Source organism: Parasteatoda tepidariorum, chromosome 7 (assembly GCF_982258835.1).
Source record: "Parasteatoda tepidariorum strain Cologne lab strain chromosome 7, Ptep-v5.0, whole genome shotgun sequence".
Lineage (NCBI taxonomy): Eukaryota > Metazoa > Arthropoda > Arachnida > Araneae > Theridiidae > Parasteatoda > Parasteatoda tepidariorum.
Window position 1 is genome coordinate 40185049 of NC_141761.1, and position 17757 is coordinate 40202805.

The 17757-nt window shown below is 24.7% G+C and overlaps 1 protein-coding gene across 1 annotated transcript in view; it reads left to right on the plus strand.

Moving 5' to 3' along the window:
* LOC107456745 (uncharacterized) overlaps positions 1-16305 on the plus strand; it is a 98700-nt gene extending 82395 nt beyond the window's left edge. The window contains exons 84-100 of the mRNA XM_071183557.2: positions 916-939; positions 2016-2069; positions 3660-3713; positions 3837-3860; positions 4137-4160; positions 4666-4716; positions 5576-5626; positions 6684-6707; positions 8070-8093; positions 8248-8301; positions 10151-10231; positions 10307-10375; positions 12608-12661; positions 13767-13910; positions 14350-14424; positions 15082-15138; positions 16241-16305. Of these exons, the coding sequence (XP_071039658.2) occupies positions 916-939; positions 2016-2069; positions 3660-3713; positions 3837-3860; positions 4137-4160; positions 4666-4716; positions 5576-5626; positions 6684-6707; positions 8070-8093; positions 8248-8301; positions 10151-10231; positions 10307-10375; positions 12608-12661; positions 13767-13910; positions 14350-14424; positions 15082-15138; positions 16241-16302 (926 nt within the window). The 3' untranslated portion in view covers positions 16303-16305. The remainder of the gene's footprint in view (positions 1-915; positions 940-2015; positions 2070-3659; positions 3714-3836; positions 3861-4136; positions 4161-4665; positions 4717-5575; positions 5627-6683; positions 6708-8069; positions 8094-8247; positions 8302-10150; positions 10232-10306; positions 10376-12607; positions 12662-13766; positions 13911-14349; positions 14425-15081; positions 15139-16240) is intronic.
* The last annotated feature ends 1452 nt before the right edge of the window (positions 16306-17757 follow it).

Genomic DNA, 17757 nt, shown 5'->3' on the forward strand with positions numbered 1-17757 from the left:
TCACCTTATCTAATAATTACCTTATTCACCTTTTTTTCTGGATAACTACTCATAACGCAATTTTTTATTCTTCTAAATAAATATAATAAACTGTAAGAAGAATCCACTAAAATATAGAGTTTTAAGCAGTGCAGCTGTATTAGTTGTGCAAAATCACAAAATTTACGAAGTAAATCCGTAGCCTCAGTGGCTTTTACCATACAAAAGCAAGTCCTTCCTGTAAAAATTCAGAAGAAAGTCTGTAATAAGATAGGTTTTTTACGTGACAAAACTAGTTTTTACGACCAAAATAAATCTGTAGTCTCAATAAAATCTTACTATATGGGAACAAGTTTTCTCTATGAACGGTGCGATGTAAACCTCAACTGACCATAGGTGAAAATATTCTATGTCGGTACAACTCGCATCTACCAGTCATCATTAGGATTCTAACATGGGTCACTTTATTGTAAGACTAGCACTATTAACCGTCACTATTCTCGCACAATCGCTATCACAATTTCTTAAGTAAAAATTGTGACATTGCGAATTTTACTTCAATATTGTATTATAATGATAATAAAGTTTAATCGTAGTTTAATTCATGCGATGTTAAAAACCAAAAAGTAATAGCTAAATATTAAGAGCAAATATAGAAATTAATCCTGAAATGATTGGGAAAATTAAAATATATTACGGAACCCAAAAAAACTGCATTGAAATTAGAATTTCAACTGACGATTTTAATCCGTTTGTGATTAAGATGAAAAACGGTGAAAAACCATTTTGTCAACAAAACGGATTAAAACGTTAAATATACGGAGAAATTTCGAAAAAAAACAAAGAGTATTTTTTACAGTTATTAATCAATTTCGTTAGTAATCATTTTTGACTCTCACTTTGTCATGGAAGTATATTTTTTTTATTATTTTGTAGGAGTAAAACTGATTAGAGTCTTAGGTATGTTATTGTTATACTGTCTAGTTATTTATTATATGTTAAATAAATATTGTTAATTTTATTTGCTTGTGTTTAAGTTTGAGAAATCAAAGCAAATTGAAAAGATTTCAAATAACGTTTCTCTTGAATTTTTATTAGGGACACTTTAACAAGCTGCAAACATTAATGTGCCCCTTACATGTAAATGCACAGCGTATTTTTTTATGAATCTTTTGAAGTATATTTGCTCTAGCGAGCTAAAATGTAGAATTTCTGACATTTCCAATAATGTTACGAGATAAACGCTTAAGGACATTTTAAGACATACAATATACGGTATTTTTTCTCTTCATATATTAAGTATCTATTTTGATTTTCTAAAGTATAGTTTTTATAACTACACATTTTGAAAAAATACAAAATAGAAAATTTTTTTTAACTGAATAAACTTTTTCTTTTTTTAAAAAAAAAAAACATGTTATGAGACATCCGCGATGAAATTACCAAATACCAAATTTTGACCCATATCATAACACTATACATTATTGTTAATTTTACCAAAATCATTACCAATGTGCCTCAGTAAAAATTACAGAACATGAAGGTGTTTGAATTCAGCCAGATCCAATTTTACCATACTCAGGTAGTATTAACCATACTTTTTTTTCCCAGTGTGAAATCGTATTTTTTTTTCTTTTTACATACGATGCTTTGCCACACTAGATTATCTTGTATCTATATCTTGTATCTAATATTTAATTAATTAAAATACATTTAAAAAATTTTATTGCATTAAAAATTTAAATGATATATTTTTTTACTTATTGTCAAAATTCGATAGTTGAATTTCGTTTATTTTTAGAAATCTGCTTGATTTTTATTCAATAATATTTAATTTAGCTAACAGCAATGAACATTAATGACTGGTATGCTTAGTAATGTCATTAACAATTAATAGGCTTTAATGATTAAATGAATGTATTGTCCATTTTATATTCTGAAACGAAAATCTTAGGTGGATAAAATGAATATTCTGTTTGATATGGTTAAATGTTAATATGGTTTTTCTCTTTAATCACTGACCCTTGTTTTTATAGGAAAAATGGCAGCTTTATCTCTACCACAGATGTTGACAGATTTAGGAACTTTGCGTAAGTATTAAATAACGAACTAAAATTCATAAAACATCACTGTTTTGTACCTGGAAAAATTATTTTCAATTTCAATTTCATGTCTTCAATCTTTTGCTTAAGTCCAAGATACTTTATCGAATAACTTTTGCAGTGAAAGTGAAAAATTTAATATACGAACATCCTCTTGGTAATTTACAATAAGATTTTGCTTTTAATAAGAAATCACATATTTAGTTTTATTGATGTTGATAATTTAAAAACTAAGAAAGAACCAAACGTGAACTGCTTTTGGATCTTCATTTATGATTAAATTTAAATTGTTGTCTGAATAACATAAATATATACGAGTTGCGTCGTCAGCAAAACTTACCATTTCATCATATAATTTTAACTCACATAAATCATAGATAAAAACTAAAAATAATTAGTGACCTAATGTTGAATCTTTGCAAGATATCTGGAATTTTTCATGATATTAACATCATGCATTTTTAGAGTCAAGCAACGTAAAATTTCATATCATCTTTAAAAATTTTCCAAAGCTAAAAATATTATTAATTAATTGATGTATTTAAAATTAACCTTCTTTATGTTATATTGCATAAAGGAATTTACCTTTAAAAAAGAAAATAGTTCAAAAAAAGAAATTATAAAGAATCATTTTACTAAATGATCGAATTCTATCATTAAATCATAAAAATACTTAATAAAAATAGATAAGATTTTTTAATATCTATTTTGTAGGTTATTAATGAATAAAAAGTGCAGCTTAATAGGAAATAACTAGCTACTTTGCTACAATTTAGGCGTACGCCAAACATAACCCTTTCGCTTTGTTCCATTGAAAAAAAAATTTGGAACATTGATGAAGGAAAAATGACTGACTGTAATTTAATTTATTCCTTTTTTAATAATGGTACTCCACTCACTTTGCTTTTTTTTAATATAAAAGAATAACCCTTAATATATTAATTGACTATCAGAAAAATATAACACATCGTTTTAAAATTGTTGGGGCAAAATATCATCTATCTATCATAATTATAAATTGTATATTGGCAAACCTATGTGAATTAAGAGTTTGGTCTTATCGTATGTTTTACATGTTTTGAAGAAGACCAATCGAAACAAAATTCTTTGCTGTATTTCAATAAGAAATAAGATTCTATCCTTCCATTTCGCTGTCATATTTTATTAATAACTGCTAATTTTAATTAACTCAGGCAATTGAGTCACATTTTTCAATTTTTCAAAAAAATCAAGTATAATTTTTCAAAGAAAATTTTTGAAAATGTTAAAGCTAAGAAAGTTTACGAATAATGCAAATATATATTTTTGGTAATGTATATTTGAAATATATTGAAAACTCGAATTAGAAAAAAATATTTTTAAAAGGCTTCTTCTTATTCGTCTTTGCGTGACAGACTGGGATTAGCCCTAACTTTCACAAAAAAGTATTTTACTACCTTGTCTAATACCTAAGAGCGTTTTCCGTTTTTTTTTATTGGCCCGCACATTTTACTTTTACAGTAGATTTCAAGATTTCACGGATAAATCCTAAATTTATTAAGGTCAATCCTAAATAAATAAATTTATTTATTTATTTAGAAATTCAAGGTCAACTTGACTTGCCAAGTGGTGTTCCTGATGTCGGACAAGGAGGTAAATATATTATTAATTTGTTTCTACATAAATATTTAGTTTACTGCTTACGTATGAAAATTTGGTAAAATTCAAATACTTGCTATTTAGTTGTAATTTATATATAATGTATTTTTCTTGCAGCTGCCAATACATACAGCTTCCCATGTAAGTGAAATGTTTATATAATATTATGATGAATTAAATCATATAATAAAGTAACCAATTTTAAAATTTCAATAAAAATCTAATTGCGTCAAAAAAATTTACTTTTTTCGAAGTGATATCAGCAATATAAAAATTTGATAATCAAATAAATAATTCTATTGAATAATTAGTTGGTACTTATATAAGAAAAAAGTATTCATTACACTTTTCTTTTTCTTATTAGTATTTGAATATCCTTGTTTGAATGTTCTCTAACGTTTTCTATTTTGTTTATAGTGTACATTCTCTTAAAGATTTTCGGTAATGTATCTTTAGATTATTGTTTCTAATTTTTCTTTATTGGTTTTCAAAATTTCATATGTTTCAAAATTACAAACTTTCTTCTTGAAGAAATTTTTTTATTTGCTTCAGGATATAGATTTTTTTTACTTTTTCAAATTATTAGCAAGACCTTTTTTCAAATTATCTAGTCTTATCTAAAATCTTATCTTATCAAAATCATATCAAATCTTATTAAATCATGATAAATAAGCACGATAAAATTTTATCAAGCAAAAATCATATCAACCAAGAATCTTATAAAACAAATCAATACTTTATTTAGAATAAATATGGAAATAATTGAAAATTATATTTACTGATAAGAAAATATTGAAAATGACATTGAATTGCATTAAAATAAATATTTATATAGATAAATAAAAAAACAAAAAAAATTAAAAGAAAATATAAAATGTTACAAATTAAAAAGAAATCCTATTTTTGGAAAGATGTATTGAAATTCTTAAATGCCTTTTTATTTCAGGAAACATGGGATCAATTCAATTACCACCGAGCAATGGATCTGGAGGCTTTGGTAGGAAATTTTCATTGACTTATAATTAAATACTTTTAATAAGTCTAAAAATGTATACATTATTGTTTCATAATTTTTCGATATTTTAAAAAAAGCTCATATCATTTAAAGATGGAAACGTCTAACTGTAGTTTCAATATTTTGAAAAAAAGACTTAATTTATTTGAATAAAATTTAGATCGATTGTTTTTTAATTTCCACCAATTTAAAAAAATATTTTTTTATGAAAAAAAGCTACTAAATTAATAAAAAATAGGAATGAAGTATTATAAATTAAATTTAGCATTCAGTTAAAACATTTTTTCTAAATGATTTCAGTATTTAATTTCTGATTATTCGTCTGTTTTAATTTTTTATAATATAAGCCCACACCAATTGTTCAGTCTACAGTGAACAATGAGACTTAAAAACAGTTTCCATTTTATTTCAAGGTTTGTAAAAAATAGTAATTTGTTCAAACATTAATGAATATTATAATTAAATTAAATAAAAATACTTAAATAAAATAATGCTTAAAATAATAAGTAAATTTACCTGCACAAAACAAATAGTTTCCTATTTAATTATAAAAATAGTTTTTTTTGTTATATTAATACTAGCTCATATTTTTTTGTATTATTTAAATATAAATAATTTCATTGTATTAAATAATATGGTCCTGTAATTATAAGAGATTCAAACGTTTTTAAATGAAGCAAATGAATATGAACAATGATCTAGTTTAGAAATTGTGTTAGTTTGATTCCGGATATTTAATATTAGTACTCGAACATCATTGAGCTTACTTACATTTTCCGTTTTTTTAATTTCTTTTAATTAACTTAATTGCGAGTCTACATTCAATTATTTTGCCTTCCAGACTTAAGTGGATATTCCTTACCAAATGGTGTATCTAACTTCCCATCCTCAAGTAAGTAGTATACATTCATTCAATCAAATTATACCAATGGTTTTTTAAATATGAATTATAATGTAACTCTGTGTTAATAAAAATAGATGTAAGAAGAAGGTTTATTTTTTTTCAGTTGAATTCCAAAAGTATTACTGCAAATGTTTTTGATACATCAAAATATTGTGCTTTATAATACTATTTAAATTAACTATTATTGTCTTAAAATATTGCTTCCTTTCTAATAACGTCCATGATAAAAACAATTGGACCATAAGGAAATGTAATTAATATTTTTATCAATTGAATTTATCAATAAGAACTGTTTATTAGTTATTTTTAGAGTTATATGCTCATATCTTGAGCTTAAAAATCGACGTCGTATTGCAATTTCAAATTATAAATTAGAATTCAAATTAGAAGTTTATTTCTAAATTAGAAGTTTATAAAAACTGAATTGAAAAGTACCTTTGTTATTAGAAGCACCAATTTTTAAATCCAAGAGTTACGGCTTTTATCGCGACAGGAATTTAATAAATCAGTGTAAAGCAAATTCCTTAAATTAAAAGTTTTCCATTTTTTTATAGAAAGACAAATAAAATAAAATATTAAAAGAATTCGTTTTATCTATTTTTCATCTCAGAAAAATAGTCAAAACATGAATGAATTTATTAAAATTTTTGAACTTATTTAATAACTATGTAACTGACTATGAAAATCTATGAACTATGTAATTATTATCTAAGACCTGTGAGTTATAAAAGACATTCTAATAACTATGAATTATGTAAAAACTGTCTGATAATCATGAACTACATAAAAATAGTTAACATTTGAACTTTCTAATAGCTATTAACTCTATTGTTTTCAAATATATAAAATATATAACTATGAGTTATGAGTTATCATCTACCGATATTATAAAACTATGAATTATCATCTACCGATACGATAAATGTGAAATAATACAAAAAACTATAAGTTGGAATAAATTAACCACTACATATTTCATAGTTATTTCTTTTTTATTAACAATAAATGATCTTACAATTTATTTAAATTTATTTGTTTATTTTAGGTCAACAGATCTTGAACGATACACGTAAGCACATATTTTTGATGCGCAAATACTTTAATATTCAAAATTAATAATATTATATACTTGTGAAATACATACATATTATTTGTTTGTAAATAATAAGATGCTAATATGAATAATTTTTTGTAATTATGATTAGAAAAAAATGAGGCATGCCTTAAAATCAAGAATTAAATATGTTCTCTTATTAAGCGAACTTCTAGATATTGAGTTTATTAATATATCGTAGAAAACTAAATATATCTATTAGTTGATTTACTAAAGGGGTTATCAGTTTAATTTCGAAATACCAATTTTTCGGCCAAGTGTGGCACTTTCTCTGTTGGACTTAGTTTATCACATTGTGCTGGGAATTGCATCATACAAAATGTTTTTAATATTTTTCAAGTTAATATCAAAAGAATATAATTTTAAAATACTGTCCCATGCAGGTATAATAAATAGTTAATATTAAAATTAATTAAACTTAACAAAATAAATGGTAATTCCTAAGCTGTAAAATAACTTAAGGTCATCATTAGATTCTCGAATGGTTCAAACTGCTTTTATTTTTTCCGATATTGGCCCTACATAGTATTGTCCAATTCATCCGATATTTTACAGCAGCTTTACAACCAATATCTGACCTACATAAAATTGTCAGATTCACCCGATATTTTATATTCATTATTCAACGAATATAAGTGCTATAGTGGCCTTATATAGCCCATTCTAGGACCGAAATTAAAAAAATCAGGACAACCCAATATTGGTTCCCTTAACTCCTTGGGGACGGGTGATTCAGAAAAGCATTCGTACAAAATCAGAATCAAGTTGTAATTAAATAAAAAAAGGTTACTTAAATGTAGTCGTTGCTAATTTGACAGACTTACTTTGCTTTTACTTTAATTATTGTTAGTTTAATCATATATATAAGCAATGTTAATTCAAAGTATAACTAAATAGTTTTATTTTGAACAAGTAATGGTGAATTAAATAAATCAAACAATTGTAACTCCGGCTGCAAATAAACTGCTAAAGAATTACTTTGATTACCAGTTTTATCTTTTTACCCTGGTTGATGCGGTTTTATGCTGGCACGTATTTGTGCCAGTCGGCGCGAAAGGGTTAAGACTTATTTTTATAGGACCCATATTTAACCAATTTTGAGCCCAACATTGGTAAAATTGTTGCTTGGGTTGTGTCAAAATAGAGATCAAATGTATTTACTTCCAAACTAGACCAGCTTTTCATTGTTTTTTTGTATCACACAAGGTTGCTTTATTTCTTAATATTACACATTTGAAAAATTTTGTTTAATATTAATTATAAAGAACATTTCATAAATGTTAAGTACTGCTATACAGCTGTTTTTTTCTCTTACAGCTTCTCAACTTTTCTATGTGCTTGGTAAGAAAATATTGATTTGTGAATCTTAGTTAAAATAACAATCTTATCAAAATATATTTATTATTAGAAAATACTTTTAAATAAATGTGTTTCAGACAAGATCAATACGCGTGTTATAATTTCACACGTCACATAAAAAATTTCTCCCATTTAGGAAGCGACACCCCTGGAGCTGGAGGATCATTCTCATACCAAATGTATCCAGAAGGTAATACTCATTTAACAATATACTCTGTAGCACCACATCATGCCAATTAGTTTGCTAAGTAAGCAATCCTTTTCCTAAAAAATTAAATTCAAAACAAGCCTATTTATCCAAAATATTTTCGATTCCATCTCAATCTCATTCAATAATTAATTTAAGTAATATTATTTATTATTTTTTATTCTTATTTTTTTATTCTTATTTTTTATTCTTATTTTTTATTCTAATTCACATTAACAATTTGTAGAGATACACATACAGTTGTAAAGTTGTAACAACTAATAAAAAATCAGTTCATGCTTGAGATGTTCATTATAATAGTTCTATACTAAATAAAGAAATAAAAATACTGATCATTATATGTGCCTTAAAATAATTTTTTACCATTTTGCTAAAAGTTAAAACAACTTAAACTTAAGAGCTCATAGCTCAAAAATATTTTCACTTAATCTTTTGCCACAACAGATAAAAAAAATATATTTTTCATCCGTTATAACTTTTAAAAAAATTTTATTTTGCTGGATTATCCACTCGTTACATAAATTCACTTAATCAAATTCTGTTGTATTTCAAATAATTAATATGCATCCTGTTACATCTTAATGCTTCTCAAGCTCCTGTCATGGGAGCAAGTACTGTTTTTTCTTCTTGCTTTGTTTCATCGTGGTTGCTTATCTTAAACTCTTTTTTTAATTCAATTTATTGTTAAATATACTATGTGATTACCTAATAATAACTTTGTATGATAAAAAAAAATTTATACGCTTTCAAAACATAATAACTTTAACTATCACATCTGAAAATATTTAAAAACAAGTCATTTTCTATATCCGGCAAAAGCTAATGCAAAAAATTTTATTAGAAGTAGTTGATAAAGAATTCCTATTTCAATGTTTTCCTAACGGCAGTTTTGACGAAAAGTATAGTGTAAGTATAGTCATAAATATGGTTATCCCCACTCACCAGTTACCTCCTCTTGACATTGAGGTCGTATACAAAGGAATTCTAAATAGGGGATCTTCTTGCAGATCTTTTAGAAACGTGTTAAGAAATGATTGAATATTTTTCATTGTTTTTAAGACATGAGCAATAATTAAATATTTTCTCCGAGTTCTGAAGCGTGCTTAGTCCGAACAAGGTATTTACCAAAATAAAAGATAATATGCTATTTAATAGGGAATTTAATATTTTTATTTTATATAATAATTTATTTTGTTTTATATAATCGCCTATAATTATAATAATTTTAGAAAAAAAAATAAACAATCTGGATGCGAGTTTTGTAAGAAACAACAATTTTCGGTAAACTAAAAAGGAAATAAACCTATTTGAAGAATGTGCATACATGCATATTATAAAATTAGAATTGAATTTTTTTTTAAAAATTAATTGATGAAATCAAATGAGAAAATTCATTTAATTGTTAAAAATTTTCAAATTTTGTCCTCTTATGATTTTTTTATTATTTTTCCTTATTCTTTTAAATTACTTTTAACATAAAAACGCTCGAAAAATCTAATGTTTGAAAAACGTAAGCTGTTTTTAAATGCTCATATAAAGAGTCAAAGGAGCTCAGAGGAAAACGTACTTTAATGTTTGTCCTGCAGTTCTAGGCCAAATCTTCCATTTTGGACACATGCAGGAAAAATAAAACTATTTGCTAAAATTGACCAAAATGTTTGGTTTTACTTAATATGTATAAAGATAAACTCGGTAATTAGTATTTTTTTAAGAAATTGTTTGCTTGATATAACTTTAGCTTATGAGTAATTATTAAGATGTCATCGTATCAAATTATGCCATTTTAAAAAATAAATTATCAGTCAGTTATCTTAAACCTATTTTTGTTCAGGTGGTTCTCCCGGAAATGGAGGTGGAGGTGGAGGCTCTCCCGGAGGACAAACAACATACAATATTGATTTAAGCAATTTGAGTAAGTTTCAGTTTTGTAATAGGAATTGTTAATAAATATTATTTTTCCAAATTCTTAATTATCAATGTTTCTTAGGTCCAGAACAATTGAAAAATCTGGACCCTCAGTCACTGCAGAAACTAAAGGATTACGTAAAAACTTTAAGTAAGTACATTACATTTCATTTTGATTGGATTCCTAATATGTAAAACTCGACGTTTGAAATGAATTCCAGAATTTTGAGTAAATAAGATAATTTTTAGATCTATCTAAATAAGTTATGAAAAAGATTAAACAACTAAAGTTTACTTCCTTACAGGTTCTAACAATGTATACTGCTCCTAAAAAAGACCACAAATACTCAATATTTTTAGCTAGAAATTAATTCATGCTTTTATTTAAAAAAATAAAGAATAACAATAAAAAAAATAAACCAGAGAAAATATTATATGCAGGAAGTTTAACTTAATTCAAAACAAATGGAACTTATTTAGAAAGAGCAAAACAACAAAAGCATTTTTAACTTGCTTTCTAATTTCACATTCCGAATCTATACTTTAATATTAAATACTATTGTTTGATTTTCTGCGCAAAAAAAGAAATAAGCTTACATATAATTATCACTAATAATTTTTCTTCCAATGATACATGTCCAGCTATTTATGAAACATCTAAGGAATTTCATGAGGAATATTTCTTATTTAAATTATATATGCAGTTATGGAATGAATTACTATATATCTAATCTATAAGTATTTACTAAAAATAAACTATAAGTATCAAATTAAAAATAAGATATAAAGAATTAACCAGCGCCGACCAACACCTTCCGGAAAAATGAAGGTTTCAGCACAGATTAATTATATAGTTTACATTATATATGCAGTTATGGAATAAATTACTATAACCTAAAATAGGGGAAAAAGTTAAACTTAAGTTAATTGACTTTTTTATTTTTACCTCAAGTTTAATATCAAGTATGAAAACTATTCTAGATTTCTTGATAATCTACAAAAGTATATTATTGTTTTAGGACAACATTATTTTTATAAATTAATTTATTTATCTATTTGCACATTCTAACTCACTTTTCATAACATTTACAAATTATAACAAATCAATTCTATTTGATTTATGTATTTCACTAAACAACGATTTTCAAATAATATTTACATCGTAATAATTAGTCTTACAGTAAGATAAATTTTTATTCTACAGTCATTCAAATTTTTTTTTAATTTCTGGTCATTGAATTACGTTACTGAATTAATTTTAACATTCGTCAAAAAATCCGATTTTACATTCCAACAAACTATTATTAAAAATAACATCATATACTTTATATCCACCAATAAATTGGAGCTATTTATCATTCTTAATCATTGTTGCGAAATATTATTATTGTTATTATCATCGTCACATGTGAAGAGAAATATTCTCATTAATGATGCAATAATGAGTAATGAAGCATAAATTACTGGTTTTTTAGCAATGTAGAATTCTACTTGACTGAATTTAATGATTATGAATAAATTGAATTGTGTTATAAAAAAAGTGTTAGTAATTTGAAAATTTATGATATATATAAATAATTATTTATTTCCTTTCATATATCAGATTGTTTAACTCTTGATTTAAAAGATACTTTCGCAATGTTTTTTTATAAAATGTATAATTTCAGTGTTATACATAATTGCATCCTGTATACTCTAGAATCAAGTAATAATTGTCATTCAATTGAAAAATGTTTTTTTTTAATCAAATCAAGGTTTGTGAAATTATCAGAAATCAATATCTTTTTTCGCATCAATGAGTCCCTCATATTCAATTTTGACTTTCGTGCAAGAAACTCAACGTTCAACGAGAAAGTTCAACGATAATAAATAAAATATTTATAAGCTAGTAAATGGGAAAATGCTTTTTTCAATACTGTTTCAAGGTATTTCAATTGGTACAATAGTTGCATTTAAATTTTCAGAAATCTGACTATCTTAGGTAATATAATTTGAACATCTGATGTTCAGTTTAGAGGAAGATAACTTTTAGAATTAGAATTTTTAATGAATGATATGGCCTCAAATGAAATTCTCAATGAATGAAATGAAAATCGTTATTTTCTTCTTTTGTTGAATGATATGGCCTTAAAGAAACAAAATTTGAAAAGAATATAACGATTTAATAAAATTTCTAAAAATCTAAGGAATTTTATGTTTATATTTAAAATTTGAACATTCATGCGTAGTTTAAATTCATCTCTTTCAATAAACAAATGTAAATTTTTCTCCAACTTTTCAACGAAAATTTTTTCTATAAATAATATATAGATGCTTGATAAAATAAATATAAATCTAATTAATTTTATGCTTGCATATTTATTTTATACTTTTTTTTTCTTAGGTCCATCTCAGTTGCAGAATTTAGATTTGTCGAATATCCCTGGTCTTAATCTAGGTAAATCAAAGATAATTTATTTTTTATACATTATTACGAGCACCAATATTGATTCTGGTAAAAAGATCAATTTTCAGGATTTTAAAATATAATTCCGGGTATTGCAACTAATATGCAAAAAATTAGCGACATTTGTCACCAAAATTGTATTAAAATTCTTCCTTCTAATTTCTCATATTTTAACATTACAAATTACTTAGTAAAATTCTGTTTATGGAATGTTTATACCCTGTTGAAAATATCTCTGCGAGCAGTTTAGTTTCAAGAGTTTAAAACTTAAAAAAAAGAAAAATTTATTAATAGCTTTAAAATATTGTAGATTTTCGTTTCAAGCTTTATTTTTTTGGGAATTTAGAAATAATAATTACATACTAAAATTTTTTTTCCATAATTTCTTTATAAAATACTCAATGGAGTAATAGTGATACTAAATTTATAATGTTGGGTTGTATAATAGAAAATATAATTCTGCAAGTCGTTCTCAGTCTCTTTCATCATTTAAACACAAATTGTAGAACGATTTAAAACAATATTTTAAGAAATATTATCTCCACTTTTAGGAGGTGGCAATTTGCAAGTAGGAGGAAACGCAGTAATAGTGATAAAGTAATAGTAATACTAAATTTATAATGTAGGGTTGTATAATAGAAAATATAATTCTGCAAGTCGTTCTCAGTCTCTTTCATCATTTAAACACAAATTGTAGAACGATTTAAAACAATATTTTAAGAAATATTATCTCCACTTTTAGGAGGTGGCAATTTGCAAGTAGGAGGAAACGTAGTAATAGTGATACTAAATTTATAATGTAGGGTTGTATAATAGAAAATACAATTCTGCAAGTCGTTCTCAGTCTCTTTCATCATTTAAACACAAATTGTAGAACGATTTAAAACAATATTTTAAGAAATATTATCTCCACTTTTAGAAGGTGGCAATTTGCAAGTAGGAGGAAACGTAGTAATAGTGATACTAAATTTATAATGTAGGGTTGTATAATAGAAAATATAATTCTGCAAGTCGTTCTCAGTCTCTTTCATCATTTAAACACAAATTGTAGAACGATTTAAAACAATATGTTAAGAAATATTATCTCCACTTTTAGGAGGTGGCAATTTGCAAGTAGGAGGAAATGGTGGAAATGGAGGTGGAAACGGTGGAAATGGAGGTGGAAACGGTGGAAATGGAGGTGGAAACGGTGGATATGGAGGTGGAAACGGTGGAAATGGCGGAACAACAACAATTTTAGGTAATAAGATATCTCAATTTTGTTCAAAACATGGCAAAATTTTTCATTCGATATTTTTTTAAAGCTATTAAACTAAAAGATATAACATCATCGAAATAGTGATTGATAATTGCAAAATTAATTTGGATTAATTTTGCAAAATTAAAATTAATTCGATTTTAAAATAAGTGGTAAAGATTGTGATGTAACGAAAATTTTAAAAAGGTAATAAAAAACTAAAGATTAAAAAAATCAATACTTATTTCAATGGAACTCTACACTGAAAATTAATTTCAAAACTAATTAAGTTCGAGTTAAAAAGACATCCATATTATAAAGATTTATATTTTTATATAAATAATTTTAAAATGTTGGAGCTGATGAAAAAATATTATTATTCATTACTAAAAATCATTATTATTAAAAATATTATTTTTGATAAATGTATTTCCTATTTTAGGAGGCGGAGGAGGAGGTGGAGGAGGAGGAAATGGAGGTGGTCCAACTACAATTGATTTGGGCACTCTCAATTTAAGTAAGAACTTTATTATTAAATAAGTGCTTGAAAATGCTTTAGAAAACATTGTAAATAATTTTCAAGGGTGCATATTTTCTGATAAATTTCAAATAAGAATTGAAAAAATATTTTGTTTGAAAAGGAAAAAAAAAAAGATAAGTAATGCAATTGTAATGGATATTCCATTAAAATTACATATGTGATTACTTCGCTGCAATTGCATAATCAAGCATTTTTTAAAATAATTGAAATGATTTGTAAAGGTTTTGATAACTAATCAAGTTTCAAATCACTTCTTTCAAAAAAATGAGGTACATATTTTTGTAGTTCCAATGAGTATTCCTAATCTGAGATTTAATCTAAAAGCCGAACAAACAATATTATTGAATAATCCCAAAAAAAATCCAGCACAAAATACATAGGTGATAGAAAAAATTCTTTGGGTTCATAATTGAAATTTAAACTTTAGAAAAACTTTTCCTTCATTTATGCGTAAACGTTATTGTGTTATTAGTATTTTTAATTTAAAGGAAAATAGCCTACAATTATTTTGAAAATATGCGAAGGTGATAACCAATTTCACAAAAGCTTATCATTTATTAAATGAATTATGTTAATACAAATTTCATTTTTTAATATATTATAAAAAATTCTTTTTTTTTTTCACATTTTCAGATGACTTGACTGAATCCCAACTTCAGCAATTCCCTCCACAAATCAGACAAAAATTACGTAAGTTGAATTTAAAATTTTACAAATTGTTTTTTATTTCTAAATTTCTATATAAATAAATTTACTCTGAGAGATTCTTGTCCGTGATAAAAAGTAATTTTTGATTCACGTCGCTAAAATATAATATAATTTCAATTATACTTAAGTATATTTTATGGTAATGTGGTACCTTGCTTTAGTTTATTTACGTTAGTCTGCGTCGTCAAATAAAAAACTACGGTTTTTATTTTATACGGTTTAAAAAACTACGTAAGTTGAATTCAAAATGTTACAAATTGTTTTTCATTTCTAAATTTCTATATAAATAAATTTAGTCTGAGAGATTCTTGTCCGTGATAAAAAGTAATTTTTCATTCACGTCGCTAAAATACAATATACTTTCAGTTATACTAAAGTATATTTTATGGTAATGTGGTATCTTGCTTTTGTTTATTTACGTTAGTCTGCGTCGTCAAATAAAAAACTACGGTTTTCCATTAAACCAAAGTTTTTCATGTAATTGATTAAGTCAGTTTGCTGTTAAGCTTAATTCCAAAATAATAGAAATAAATCATGCAAATCAAAAATTATTATCATGTTAAATAGATGTGCAAGTTAATAGGAATAATGACCATTAAATAACTCTATTTATTTTAAAGCATTGTAATATATAAATATCTTTTTTTCGTTTAAATTGAATAATAGGTTTAATCAATAATTTTCGTTATCTGAGTCTATTATCTTTAGTGATTTTCTATATTAAGTTTTTTTTCTTATTTTTTAAATACTTTTTTTAAAAAAATATGATTATTTCAAGAAACTATTTTAACGAAATCCTTACTGTCAATATGCATATTTAAACAACTTCTTAAAACAATAGAGTGTTATCAGCAATTAACTTTATCTTAGTTCTTTATCTGTAGTAATTAGTTTTAGTTAGCTCGAATGATTAAATTTCTAACTAATGCAGCATTCTTACATTTTCATTTAATTTCTTTAAAATATAATTATTTTAAGAAAGTTTTATAAAGAAAATGTTCATTGTTAAAAAAAATTATGCAGTAATATGTTCTTCTAAGAATTTTAAGACTTTAAAGGCTAAAAATGTTTTATTTCATTTTAGAAAACTTAGACTCTCAAACAATACAGCAACTGCAAAATGGAGGGCTTTCTTTCAGTTTTTAGTAAGTATAATATCTAATGAAAACAATATAACAACATAAAAATTTATCTTTATATAATATAGCTTATGAATGCCTTTTATTTTAAATACTTTTAAGCAATTAATGTGATAAGAAGATTTCAAAATTAATGAGCAATTTCCAGTACAAAATTGAACCCAACGTTCCAAATGTTTATTTTTTTTAATATAAATATTACTTTTTCCGATTTTATGATTTTATTTCGGCATCTTTCAAGTTTTCATCAAAATAATTCTATTATGAGTAAAAATTTCGTTTTTATTGAAAGACTTAAAAATCTGTAACTTGATGCAACTTTACTTAGAAAGTTATGAGGTCTATGACCTGTCAAAAGTAGGTTATAAAATGCATATAACATGTCTTACGAAATCTATCGCCTGTTTTTAAAATAAATTAAAAATACAAATTTTCCTTTTAGTTTTAAAAATATGTTAGATTTAATTAGCATTTGAATGTATTTATAATGAATTGTATTTATTTGTATACGATAACATTCTTATACTATTACGCAATCATTTCAATAACAATTTAATTCTACTGTCTAACTTAATTGATGCGTAAATTAATAAACTGAATTTTTCATTTTAGATAAACATGAAATAGAAGCCGTACATTTTTCTTGAGGTATATTTTTTTTAATTTCAGCTTATAATATAACAATAAAATGCATAACTTTACTATAAAACCTGTTTAAGAAAAGTCTTTAAGCTATACTTAATACATTCTCTAATGAATGCAATAAAAAATCTAAAATAGCTACATAAGTGACTCAAAGCTCTTCATAAATCATTCCTAATTGTTTATTTTTTATTTTTCTTCCATTGTCAAGTGTTATTGAGAAATCTATACGATATTCAATAATTATCTATTATTAAATCAATTGGAGTGAATACTTTATGTTAAGAAATTTTCAAGCTTTGCTATTTATAAAAAGCAAAATTAAAATTAAAAAAAATATATTAAAATTTAAAGCGGTAGTAGACAAATTCAACTTTTGAAAATGTATAATTTCACCATTTCTGATTAATCATAGCTTTTCATGATGGATTAAAGATGAAAGTTCCTGGAATAAAATAGAAATAAAACAAAATAATAAAAAAAAACTAGCGTTCAACTAAATAGTTTGTCCAATGTTTTGGTCGATGATGTATATACACACTGCTTAATTTCTAAGTGAAATATAATTTTCCACTTGGAGAGCCATCTTTGTTACTCAAACAATGTAATTTAAGCATATTTTGCAATAATTAAAACAATACAACATTTTATAAAATTTCCACGCTTCGCCTGTAATTATTTAAAATGTATATTGTTATCAATACGACACACTAAGAAATTTCTGATAAAATTGCGGTAGAAAGTAAAGCTGCCAATCACTCAAGATAACAAGATCTTTAACCATAAATTTCAATTTATAATTAAGATTTACAGAACAAAA